Raw genomic sequence first — 13,239 nt, forward strand, 5'->3', positions numbered from 1 at the left:
TAATGACATGATGAGTAATTCATAGATTTTAGGTTTGAAATTTTCACTTTCCTTCTCTTTAGCTTCTCTTGCAACCAAATAGAGCCATAGAGATGACAAGTAATTCATAGATTTAAATAGAAATCAGACTTCACAAATCTAGGTGGATGTCTCACTTCCTATTGCTCATGGAAAATTCTTTTCCCCATTTTCGATACTCATTTGGTCATGCGAATGGAAACACATGATATTCTGAAGTAAGTAAGAAGTTCTATATGATAGCCAATGAGTCCCCATTCCAAATTTTAGAATTCTAAGACAAACTGAGATTCAATGAAAAGGATTTGCCTAGTGCGTGGATGTAGCATCCCTAGTAACTTCCTCCATGATGTGAAGAGGAAGCTCTTCATTCTCCTCAGTTCTTCTATCCTTCGCTGCTTTTTTAGCTAGAAGTCAGCCACTAGGTTACTTCCCTGTAGCAGTGCGTAATTTTCTATTCAGTGGAATTGAGGAAGGGTTGCACATAGGTCCATTTCTGCAGCATAGACCAAGGAACATTACAAGACTGCATAGCTGTCACCACTATAGCTGAATCCGACTCAATCCAAAGGGCTGAAAAGTTTGCTTCCTTTGCACGAAGAATTCCTTCCATAATAGCTTCCATTTCCGCTACATAGATGGGACGAATCCCAACATATACTGAAAAGGTGAGATGGATACTACCCATATAGTTCCTTAGTACTCCACCCACACCTACATGCCCTGAGTTCCTAATACTACTGCCATCTACATTGAATTTATTCCAATTTTCTTGTGGTTTACACCAATAAACCTCTTGCAGAAAAATTTGATCGACAAGCCTCAATCATTTTACTCACCTCTTGAAAAGGTAAGTGACTTCCTTATTGGAAACAACTAGAATGCTAGCTTACTTTTTTCTTTCCACCCTTTATTTGTGATAGATGACATATTAAATGTGCCTGTAAATTATAATAATGATAAATGGTGGTGCTTTCTGTCAAAAAAGAGAATTCTTTCTATTAGAACGACAACTAAATTTTTTAAACTCAGAATGTTGTCTAACTCTACTGGAATCTTCAACAGGTGTTCTTGCTCTTCTCTATGCTCACATTTGTGACACTTCTTTTCGAAACTACATTTACACCTAAAATTTAAAGTCTTTTTTTGGAGAGTAGCTATTTGAGGAATTCCAATCATAGACCTGCTGGAGATATGGATGACATTAGATCCTATATGCGGATTTTTTCATTCCCATCTTGAGTCAACCTGGCGTACATTCCTCTCTTATGACTTCACAAATAGAATTTGGGCTGCCAGCCCATTAGGTTTAAGAACAGAAATTTTTTCGGCCACTTCCCTTTAGACTTTCATTTTGTTTTTGTTTAATTCCAAGATATCCTTGACTCTCATCTGAACATTTTTTTTCAATACCTTTAATATTGTGTGCTATTTCATTTGGTCTTATAGAAATAAAGTAACTTTCTCCAACGAAAATCGAACCCATGAGTTTCATTTTACAGGCTGCAAAATGGATAGATGAAAAGTGCTATACCAACTCACAGACTAAGTTGGTTCTCCCTCTTGAGAATAAGTTACCCCCCATCCCCACCCTCAACAAATTGCTAGCTAACGGTCTGCTCAACTGCCTATGACAAATCAAAAAATATTTTTGGATGGGCTAACTGTGTGTTCCATAATGGCAATTGGATCTCATTAATGACTAATTATGTGATGACAGGAAACCTATTTAAGCAAGCACAAGGGCCTTTTACTTGGATTCAAACATGCTAATGCACAGGGATGGATGATCAATGAAGTCTGGAGCGATGCATAGAACCTGGAACCATTCTTTTTGGAACCAAGTACCACGTCGTGGCCTTTGATTGTTATTTCCATTTTTTTTAATGTTTATTTTGGCCTGCCATCTATTTTGTTCCAGCTTAGGCCAGTAAGGATGTGTTATTTTTTGTCAAACACTTAGGCTGCATTTAGTAGTCATCCAGAAAAAACATTTTTGACGTTTGTCCGTTCATTTCCTTTCTATGGGAAAAAAAAATGGAATAAAGCGTTTGGTGTCAACTTGGTGTTTTTCGATTTTTTTGGAATGAAAAAAGGGGCAAAAAAATGCTAGAAATGCAAAATGATGGAAAGACAAAACATTGTTCCTTCATTTCAGTTTTGATCCAAACACAAAAAGAAAGTGAACAACTAGGGTGATCATTTTTAAAACAGGTTCACCAAACACCATTTTTTTGTTTTAAAATGGTATTTTGACATAGGAACTGAAAATTATGTTTTTGACACGAAACGTCGTTTTTGGAACTGAATGACTACCTAATGCAGCCTTAGCCTTAGTTTCTGTGGCTAAATATTCTCCTCTATCCCTAACAAACATGAACACCAATGTCATTTCTTTATTGAAGTAATTTAATTTTTTTGGGGAATTTACTGTCACTCCCCTATACTTGGCTTATATTTACTAAAACTCTCATACCTTTTACTTTTATTTTCCTGATACTTCCCTTCTTTTGGACTTTTATATATCTTTCCCTCTTGTTCTTTTTAAATGCCTAGATTACCTCTCCTTTTCACCTTTACCTTATTAAACTTTTTCCAAATTGATTGGTTAAAAATGACACAGTGGAAGGATAGCACAAATGAAGGGCATGATTTAGGTAGTTGGTATTGGGGGATCTGTATCAGTATTGGTTGAGAATGATATAGATCCAATACTTTTATTATTTTCTTAATCCCTAAAACCATGTGTAGCAACTCTAACGGGGTATATAATATTGAGTTTGATACCGATCCGAATTAATATTGGCTAAGGCCGATAAAAAAAAGATTACTAAACTTGTGATGATGGATGAAACTAAAGAAAAATAATTGATCAATAAATAATATCGTTGATGATGGATGAAACAAAATAAAAATAATAATAATAATAATAATAATAATAATAATAATAATAATAATAATAATAAATGAACAATATCTTTAAGTGACTCAATACTAATACATTTAAAGAAAATTTAAAAATTAATAATAATAATAATAATAATAATAATAATAACAATAATAATAACGATATAGAAACCAATGAGGAGTTTGAGTTTCAACGACTGAAGCAACATTTGAACCAAGTAATAATGATAGGACAAGCCGCTTAGCTTATATTAATAAAAGCAGGCTTTGAACCAATCAATTTGAAAAAAAATTTAATAGGTTACAAACTCACGGGTGAAAAGGAAAAAAAGCCACCAAAGGATGAGGACTACTCAGGCGTACGTAGGCAAAAAGTTCCTTCCAAGTTCATTCAATGCCATGGAAAATTTGGCTCGTCATCACCTCTCTCTCTTCGTCATCATCACCTCTTGGTGGCATTTCCAATGCTCATCACCCCTCTCTCGATACTTACTCATGAGCATGGTTTAAGTCTTTAATAACCCTGAATCGGGCTTAGATCAGTCAAGGGCGATACTATAAGTTTGTCGATTCCCCAAACTCTAAGGAATTCGTGCCTCTCTTTCTCCTAAAATTCTGAGAGAGTTATCAATCCATTTATCTCTTGCGCTCACTTCAACTAGTGAGAATGGAGCATGAAATAAGAGGCCAGAACTCGATGCTTCTGATGGAAGGAGAAGTTGAGCATTCTGTGATAGAGCTCAACGAGTTCATGATCAATCCCGTTCCACAATCGAAACCGATAGTCAATTTGAATAGGATCCCTCATGTTAAGTTGCTATCTTCACGTCAAATGGAATCTCTATCGTTTATTTGTGAAACCTTTCTACCATCTATCAATCTCTCCGGCAACGGCAACGGAAACGGAAACGGAAACGGCAAAGGCAACGTCGTCAACGACGACGACGGCTCCATCCACACATATTACAAAACTAGTGCATCCATGGCAGGAACCCATGAACATGTAAGAAACTATATTAAAAATGAGAATTCTTTTCAGAAGAAGTTCGACCCTCTTAATTAGTTTGTGTTATTATTATTATTATTATTCTTTTATTTTCTTGATAATGATACATTTAATGGTTGAGAATAAGCATTTTGGTTGTTGGGAATGCATGTAATGTAGGTTGAAGTGATGATAGCAGAAACATTGAAGCATCCATTGGTTCCTCTGCTTCTTATATCATTATGGATGCTTTCCACATGGTTTGGAACTTTTCTGCTCTGTGGGACAGCAACCCTGTCAACTAGATTCCCTTACTTCCACAAATTTTCACAGCTTCCTCAGAAGAAGCGGGAGCAGATCTTTCTGTCTTGGTCTTTAAGCTTCTTTTATCCCTTGAGAATGCTCTTCAGAGCCCTCAAGTATCTTACGATGCTTGCCTTCTTTTCTCAGGTATTACCTCTCTCTCTCTCTCTCTCTCTCTCTCTCATGTTACTGTTTCCGTATGCATGTGTGTTTTATCAAAAGTGGGTTGGAGGTGGGGTGTGGGGAATTGGCGTGTTTGGCTGCAATGAGACTGGATAAATAAAGTTTCGAAAAAAGAATTTAGCTGGTCTGGCGGCACAGGAAATGCAAGACACAGCAGGCATAAAGTGATCATGATGCATCCACCCTTGTGTGCAATGAAGAAATTTTCGCCCGCGCTCTCAGTGACCTGAGCATCGGAGATTTCTTACTTCAGACAGGCCGGATTCTTTACCAACCAGTAAAATTTGATGACATTCTTTTTCAATGAGTAAATAAAAAAAATGGAACCTTCACTGATCTCCTTTCCGGTTCCCATACCTAGACATAGTGTCTTCGTTTTAAGGAGTTTAATTAAAAAGACGCCCCTCCTTCCTGAAAAAGAGACTGTCTATAGGTGTGAGAACACGAAAGGTAGCGTTCCTCTTCCTTCAAATTTATAGCGGGTGGGAGCTTGAGAAGGTATACATCCCTTTTCCGGTTGCCTCACGGTGGGGGAATGGATTCTCTTTCTAGGTGTTTCCAATGACTTTGACAAAATAGGGGTGGAGGGCTAGAAAAAACAGTAGACAAAATTTGCTGCTTGTGTTTTGTTTTTCGGTAGAACTATGTGAGCTCATGTCACCATTACCATAAAGGAGTCTTGTCTTTTATAGAAATGCTACTGCTCAAGTTCCACGTCATTAAAGGAATTAGATTCTCTCTAGTGCGTCCAGTGTGCATCCGGCGGCCAAGGGATGCCCGGTTGTTGTTAGTTATCTGATGCGGTGATCTTGCATTTGTATGGGATCACACAACCAAGTAATGTATATATATATATATATATATATATATAGAAAAAAGAATGTTCCCTAGTTGCATGGCCTTAAGCCAATGTGAGGTCTAATGAAGGGTGCACATGGACATCAATAAGGGGTAGGGATAACTTTTCAGCCCCCTCTGTTTGACATAGGACCACACGAATAGGGAGCATGATGTTGCCCTAGATTCCAGTGTCTAGGTACAATTTGATGAACAAAACTTGGCTGTTGTCTGGGTTGCAGCCCCTTGGTACCATCCAGGGGAATAGAATCTTAAGGGTAGGGGTGGAAAAATTCACCCTAGGTGGGCATTTTCATGCCTACCCCCAGGATTCCATTCACTTGACTGTTACCATAGGGTTGCAACTACTTGGCAACAACATGGGTAGTAGTAAAATTTTTTCTCAATTTGATTGTTGTACTTACACCATAGTTAAAACGAAATGGAGAAAAACTTTGTAAAATACGTGTTTAAAACGGCCTAGGATTCCAATGAAATGATAAGAAAATATAAACATGTTGAAAAGAAAAAAGAAAAAGGACAGTGGTTTTACAAAATTAGATTTGAAGGAAAAAAAAATTGGTATCAATTGTGGGACCAACTCAAGCCTTAGTAATTAAATATTAATATTAAATGCACTAATTATAAATTTATATAATATTAATGGAAGGCGTTGGTTGGTGGGAGGACCATGGACATTAAGGAACAAAAGAGAAAGAGAAAAACAAAAATGGAGAGCAATTTTACCGATTCATCTAATAGGAGACATAATTTATTCCATTTGAGTAATCTAGTTCTCCATACCATGGATTCCTTTACCTGATTGGTGGACCAAAATGTGGATTAGCAAAATTTTCTCCAATATTGATTATTTTTTTTTTATGAAAAATAAGATTTTAAAAAATAACATTTATATGAGGAAGGGAACAAGATTTATAGAAATCAATTTCTATATGAGTAATCAAAAATTATAAATAGAGAATAAACCGATATTCATCATACAAGAAGAAGCCTTGACTTAAAGACAAGCAACAAAACAAGAAATCTCTTACGGGATAAAACTTATGTTAAGGTTCTAGTGGTACCTAATATGACTATTGAAAATTGCAAGAGGATTCCTACCAAAAAATAAAATTTTGAAAGGGGAATGATCCTATAATTGAGTTTTGAACATTATATTTCCATAAGGTCAGCCTCTAAATTTGATTAAAAACATAATACGTCACATCTTCATTGGCTTCATCTTAATCCATCAACTATTGTTCGAATAATGCCACTAAGTTTTCTTTGTGATGCTAGTGTTTCTTCTCAAACTATTGTTAAATATGTTGGATCCTTTATCGTCTTCATTTAGTTTTGTAACTTTTCTTTTCATATCCCATGCTGTCAATAGACAGTATATAGTATTTCTTTGTTCAAGGTGCTTTTCAACAAAGACTTTACTTTGTCTTATTTCAAAGCCTTTAAGCACAAGTTGGCCATTCCTCTCTTTTACAGTTTTTTGGGACTTATATACTAGGTTTGGGTCTATCCCTTCCTTGTATAAATGTAAATCGGGGTCTCCGATGATGATGTGCTTATAGGATGTAGCTATGTGTGATACAATTAGGTTTATGAATTTTCAGGATTATTACGGTGTAAGAAATTACAACTATTGTTAATACAGTTTTTTCTTTTCAAAAAAAAAAAAAAAAAAGTGCTTCTTCTCTGGGGATTTCTTACATCCTCCTGTAGATTTTGTAAATATTTCTTTTTTAAAAACATAGATTCTCCTCTCTATACTTCCTTTAATAAAATAGTGATTATATTGTTAAGGGTTCATACCCTGTCTCTGACGCAGGGACAACTCTTAGACAAAAAACACTTACCTTTTAATTATATATGAGACTTGTTTTTGACAATTATGACTTCTTGGTGCAGAGAATCTTTGACTTAGGAATAAGTCACTAACAGATAGTTTTTTTTTTAATAAATAGATACTAATAGATAGGTAATTAAAATTATACATGAGGGCAGGGTTGTGAGTAGCATAAAATTAAAGATAGATTCCTATGACCCTTAAACCATGGGTGTGGGATCGCTCCTAAACTTTCTCAAAGCAGGTCTTAGGGGGTTGTTTTTTGTTTTCATCTTAGTTGGGTTAATTTCCTAGGGTTTTCTGCTGTTTAAGTGGCCAGTTGAGGCTTTGGTCTATCTGGAGATTTGTTCCTACTCATGGGGTCTGTCCTCGGAAGAATTGATGTAATTGTCAGTCACTCTTTGTATCAAATGAAGTGGACCACCTGAGTTTCAACGTCTTTTTTTATTTTGCCTAATTTGGATTGGGATTTGCAGCATAGACCTCGTTATAGATTCGTATAATTTCTTTGCTTTAGATATTTGTTTTTGCTAATGGCTATGCCGAAGGTAAAACAGTTTTCTAAAGAGTCTTGATTTATTTTTTCCTTCGAAGCTCTATTTTACTAATGACCATGTCGAAGGTGAAGCAGGGTTTTGAAGTGGATTTGTATCTCTCATTCTTTCATTATTTTAATACAATTACTGATTTTTAGCAAAAAAATAACCACATGGTGTATATATATATATATATATACATTTCCCATCCCTAGGATGCCACGTGGAAAAATTTGTGAAGCTTAGCTATCAACGACATGTAACACCCTTTTCAATAAAATCTTTGATTTGTGATGTCACCAGCCCTTGGATAGGGATTGTGCATGTAGGGTACTAAGTACCCACCTGCAATTAGGTGGGAATTTAGTGCCCATGAATCAAATCCTTTTCCAACTTTCAACGCTAATTGGATCACATAGGCACTTATTGCTAAGCAAAATGGGAGCTAACAGTTTGATCGATATTAATTGTTGGCTCATCTAAGTTAGAAAATGACTTCTTACCAATAAACGTGACTGATATGGATTGTAGATAATTCAACTATAAAGTTTATCTGCCTTTATTGAAGTGAGAGTATATATTAGCTGGAGTAAGGACCAGGTCTTGACTATGATATTGGATTATTGTCATGCACAGTGATGTTTAATGTCTTTGTCATTCTAACATCTGGTTATATAGTGCACATTTAATGGTATTCCAACATTTCATTTATGATGACTCTTCTTGTTCAAATGACTTACCATAATTTTTTAATTGAATGGTTTCAATTATGTAAATAGAAATTAAATGTTTTTTTTTTTTAAATATTATATTGACACTTGAAAATATTAGTTCAACTTGAAAATTAACACATGATTAGTTGATGGTGATTATAAAGAGTCCCATTTCAATTCAACTCTAAATCATATTCCATAGTCTGAATTCTCTCTCATCATTAGAAATGTCTAATATAAAACACACACACACACACAAACACAAACACAAAGGATACAAATGTTTCAAAATTGGTTGTAGGTATTTTTGAATTTTTCAATAAAATGTGGGAATTTATTTACAAGAGAAAAATCTCATCTTATGGTTACATCACTAGTGGACTAGAGCTTCTTATTCCCATCCAATTGGTGAAGAAAAATTTTTATCATAAAGAAATGGGGAAGAGTTTTGTGCAAGATCATGCACGACCATGCAGAAAGTCATTGGATGAGGATGAGGTCCACGGTATGCCTCCTTCAACTCCATCCGATAGTTGTATGCATGGTCATGCACCGTGTACGACCATGTACTAAACCTTTTGCTTAAAGAAATTATATAAGTTTTGAGAAAAAGAATTTTGTCCCAAGGTGGGAGTGTGATCCTGGTTTCTTAAAACTCTCCATTTTCTTGTTGTCGATTCTGATGTTATGTAAGACTCAGCTTATATATATATATATATATATATGGGAGAGGGATAGGTATGCTAGCACAGTACCTAGGAATTGGGTATGCTAGTGAATAGTCGCCGTCAGATGAAAGATAAAAGATCTCATCCATTTGTAATTTTTGTCATACAAAATTTGCTCAATACTGCCGCTCCACGGTCTTCCTTCCCCTTTTGCTCACCAGCTCCGACTCTGGCAGCAGCTGCACTCTCTTTTTTTTTGGTTTTTTCTGTTACTCCCTCTCTCCCCCGACCAGGTTGAACTCAGTTCTCTTCTTCTTCTTCTTCTTCTTCTTCTTCTTTTTTCTGGTTTTTACTGTTCCTCTCTCTCCCCCTCCCTCTGAGCTTTCTTCGACCTCGACAGCGGCTGCAGCAGTGGCGGCTACAGCGGCTGCAGCAGTGGCAGCTACAGCGGCTGCAGCAGCGGCAGCGGTAGCCGCTGCGACAGCGGCTGCGGCAGCAGCTACAGTTCCTCTCTCTCTTCCCCTCCCTTTGAGCTTTCTTCGACCTCGACAGCGGCTGCGGCAGATCCCCGTTCCTTTGGCCCTTTGGTGAGAGAAGCAAAAGAGAGAGAGAAAGAGCACCGAATAAGTCGGCAGCGGCAGCGTTCGGTGTGAGTTTCAGCACCGAAAAGGCCCAGGTTGAGCTCAGTTCTCTTCTTCTTCTTCTTCTTTTTCCTGTTTTTTCTGTTCCTCTCTCTCTCCCCCTCCCTCTGAGCTTTCTTCGACCTCGGCAGCGGCAGCGGCTGTGGTCCATCAACAGCGGCGGTGCCAACTACTTTGCTTTCTCCGGCTGGATCCGGTGAATGAATGATTTTTTTCCAGCGAGGAGAGAGAGAGAGTAAAGGTGTTGCAACCGTGCATTGAAAATTCATTTATCTTCTCTCCATCCAACGGTTCAATTCATATTGATCACATCCTACGGTCAAAATGCCGCTAGCATTCCTAATTCATAGTTACTACGCTAGCATACCTGTCCTTTTCCCTATATATATATATATTCTCTTTTTCTTAATACAAATGAATTTTTAACCAAAAAAAAAAAAAGAAAAAAAAATTGTCCAAATATGTCTTACACAATTGCTCCCATGTCTTTCTTCTTTCTTTCCTTTGAGAAAAGGCATCTTTAGCCCTTGTTTTGGGAGGAGAGAGATTGACACGGGGAACATTGACGTTATTTTTCACAAATGGCAAATTGATCATGCTATAGACCAAATTCCTTCCATGCCTTTTTCATCACTTGTGGTTTGAAAAGCATCCCATCGTCTTCCATTTCAGGTAGACGAGAATAATCATAATCTATGCTGGAAAGCACTGGGCTACTGTGGACCGGATCCGGATTTCACTGAAAGATCACAAGAAACCGAGAGAACTCAACCAGAAGGAGAAGGAAATCGTTCCAAGGATGGAGACGAAGAAAATTTTGTTGGACCTCTTGATAGAGGCCTTGTTGACGTAACACAACCAAGGGAAGTTCTCTCAGCAACGCTTGAGAAATTGGGTTTTCCCGTCTCTCTTCACCATCGTTCATCCATTAAAACCCCACCATCCCTGTCTTCTCCTTCATTAACCATCCAATGTGATGTGGTGGTTGTGGGTTCTGGCTCTGGTGGTGGAGTTGTTGCTGGTGTTCTTGCCAAAGCAGGCTACAAGGTACTTGTCCTAGAAAAAGGAAACTACCATGCTAGAAGGAATCTATCACTTCTTGAAGGACCATCTATGGATCAAATGTATCAAAATAATGGATTGCTGGTTACCAATGATATGGGTGTAACGATTCTGGCGGGCTCAACAGTTGGTGGGGGTTCTACAATCAATTGGTCAGCTTCGATTCGAACCCCAGGTCATATAATCAAGGAATGGTGTAACACTCATGAGCTCGAATTATTTGATAGCAAGCTTTACGAACATGCCATGGATGTAGTTTGTGAGCGTATGGGAGTTCAATCAAATATAAAAGAAGAAGGATTCAACAATGCAGTGTTACGAAAAGGGTGTAATGAGTTGGGTTATCCAGTAAACAATATCCCTCGAAATTCGACTTCAGATCACTATTGTGGGTGGTGTTGTTTTGGGTGTAAAGATGGGAGAAAAAAGGGTACCTCAGAGACATGGTTAGTGGACTTGGTGGAGTCTGGTAATGGTGTAATTCTACCAGGTTGCACAGCTTTGAAAGTCTTACATGAGAGGACTCAGAGATCAAGATGTCGAAACACAGCGACTGGGGTAGCCTTCCAATTCAACAATGGATGGGGAAAGGATGTATGTGTGGTGAAGTCGAAGGTGACAATTGTTGCATGTGGTGCTTTGTCCACGCCAACATTGTTAAAGAAAAGTGGATTGAGGAATCCAAACATTGGGAAACACCTTCATCTTCATCCAGTGGCAATGGCATGGGGTTACTTCCCTAATTCATCAAATGGGTGTCCTAAATTACAAGATAAAAAGAGTTATGAAGGGAGTATAATGACGGCAATGTCCACCGTTGTCGCAAATTTCGAAGTTTCTAGTGATGGTGGCAGCGGCGGCGGCTATGGTGCCGTGATACAGACACCGGCATTGCACCCGGGAATGTTCTCAGCACTGATCCCTTGGTTGTCTGGCATTGACATTAAAGAGAGAATGTGTAAGTTCTCAAGGACTGCTCATATATTTGCACTGGCAAGGGATAAAGGATCAGGTACTGTGAACTCATCAAATTCATACAGTTATCAAATGGATGATATTGATGAAGAGAACCTAAGAAAAGGATTGGAGAAGATACTTCGGATAATGGCAGCTGCAGGGGCGGAAGAGATTGGAACACATCATTGTGACGGTAAGAAATTGAATGTAAAGGAAGCAAGTTGGCATGAGTTTGAGAGGTTTGTGAAAGAGGAAAGTAAGAAAGAGCTTAGGGGTTTGTCTACGCCGATATGCTCTGCCCACCAAATGGGAAGCTGTAGGATGGGAGTTGACCCTAATGAGTCTGTGGTGAACCAAAGAGGTGAGACATGGGAAGTGGAGGGTCTGTTCCTTGCAGACACAAGTGTATTTCCTACGGCTTTGGGTGTGAATCCTATGGTCACAGTCCAGTCCATCGCTTATTGCACTGCTCACTCGGTTCTTGATGTTCTTTGGAGGAAGAAGAGCCGAAACTGAATCAGATAACCCACAAATAAACACATGTTTCGCCCTAAATAAACACATGCTAATATATGTATTTTAAATATATATGTATTTCTTACCAATGCATTCACTCACTATTACAGCTAGGATCTTCAGCAACTTTAAGTTTGGAATAAGACTCATCTATTTTCTCTACTTGTTATGAATTGGAAATGGTTCTTTTAACTTTTGTAATGTCACTAACTCATGGTGGATGAAACAAAACTCATCATTTAGGTTCCATGAATGAGAGTATTATTTGTAACCTCAACCAATTCTCAATATATCTTCATGTAATTCAGAAGTTCTAGTTAATTCTTCCTTTTACACAACAACCATATATCAATAAAAATAAATTCCAATGCTTCCAGCTTCAATTCCTTATTCATCATTGAGCCCTACAAGTTCAAAGCTTCCTACAAATCGTCCCTTGTGAGGTACTTAAATAATTATAAGTAATACAATCTGACGAAAGACCATTTCCTACCATTTCTATGAAGAACTCAGCAACATTTTGAGTTCTATGAACTTTATAGAAACCTTGAAGAAGTATAGTGCTTGTTAAAGCTCTTTAACCAATAATCTATTCTTTTGCACAGCTTTGACCACATAGACAAGAATCACGAGCGAGGTAAGCCTCAAAACCAATTAAATAACACTCTAGAAGACATCAACACCACTACAAACAGTATATTTTTGAAAACATCATTAACTGAATAAATTTGCGACCTACCCCTTTATTATAAACTTTACTGGACTGACATCAAATTTTATGTATATTCTCATCTTTAGGACAATACTCTCGAGACTTGCAGGAAGGATACACTTGATCCAGTGGTATCCTATATAAAAGGTTTAAGAGGAACAATCATGGGCATAGAATCATTCCTCTGAATGACTCCCATTACATTGACAGTGTTGCCCTCCTTGATGTTACCCAGATCCAAGAGTAAAAAAGAATGTGCTTTAGCACTTCTAAGAATGCATGTTAGAGATTCAATTTAAGCCAACTCGATCTGTGAGCTTTAAATATTGTTAAATTTAGGGGG

The 13,239-nt window shown here is 37.5% G+C and overlaps 1 protein-coding gene across 1 annotated transcript; it reads left to right on the forward strand.

Moving 5' to 3' along the window:
- The first annotated feature begins 3,346 nt into the window (after nucleotides 1-3,346).
- Nucleotides 3,347-12,455, forward strand: LOC122059700 (long-chain-alcohol oxidase FAO4A-like). The gene is made up of 3 exons (XM_042622688.1): nucleotides 3,347-3,928; nucleotides 4,091-4,360; nucleotides 10,322-12,455. The coding sequence occupies exons 1-3, from the start codon at nucleotides 3,593-3,595 to the stop codon at nucleotides 12,182-12,184; spliced, it is 2,469 nt and encodes an 822-aa protein (XP_042478622.1). The 5' UTR covers nucleotides 3,347-3,592; the 3' UTR covers nucleotides 12,185-12,455.
- The last annotated feature ends 784 nt before the right edge of the window (nucleotides 12,456-13,239 follow it).

The sequence above is a fragment of the Macadamia integrifolia genome, chromosome 2 (genome assembly GCF_013358625.1).
Source record: "Macadamia integrifolia cultivar HAES 741 chromosome 2, SCU_Mint_v3, whole genome shotgun sequence".
NCBI lineage: Eukaryota > Viridiplantae > Streptophyta > Magnoliopsida > Proteales > Proteaceae > Macadamia > Macadamia integrifolia.

Bases quoted from the DNA above. Each gene is read 5' to 3' on its own strand.
- LOC122059700 (XM_042622688.1), top strand. From the start codon at position 3,593: ATGGAGCATGAAATAAGAGGCCAGAACTCGATGCTTCTGATGGAAGGA. The intron at 3,929-4,090 runs GTAAGAAACTAT...CATGTAATGTAG, and splicing joins TGGCAGGAACCCATGAACAT to GTTGAAGTGATGATAGCAGA. The intron at 4,361-10,321 runs GTATTACCTCTC...CTTCCATTTCAG, and splicing joins TGCTTGCCTTCTTTTCTCAG to GTAGACGAGAATAATCATAA.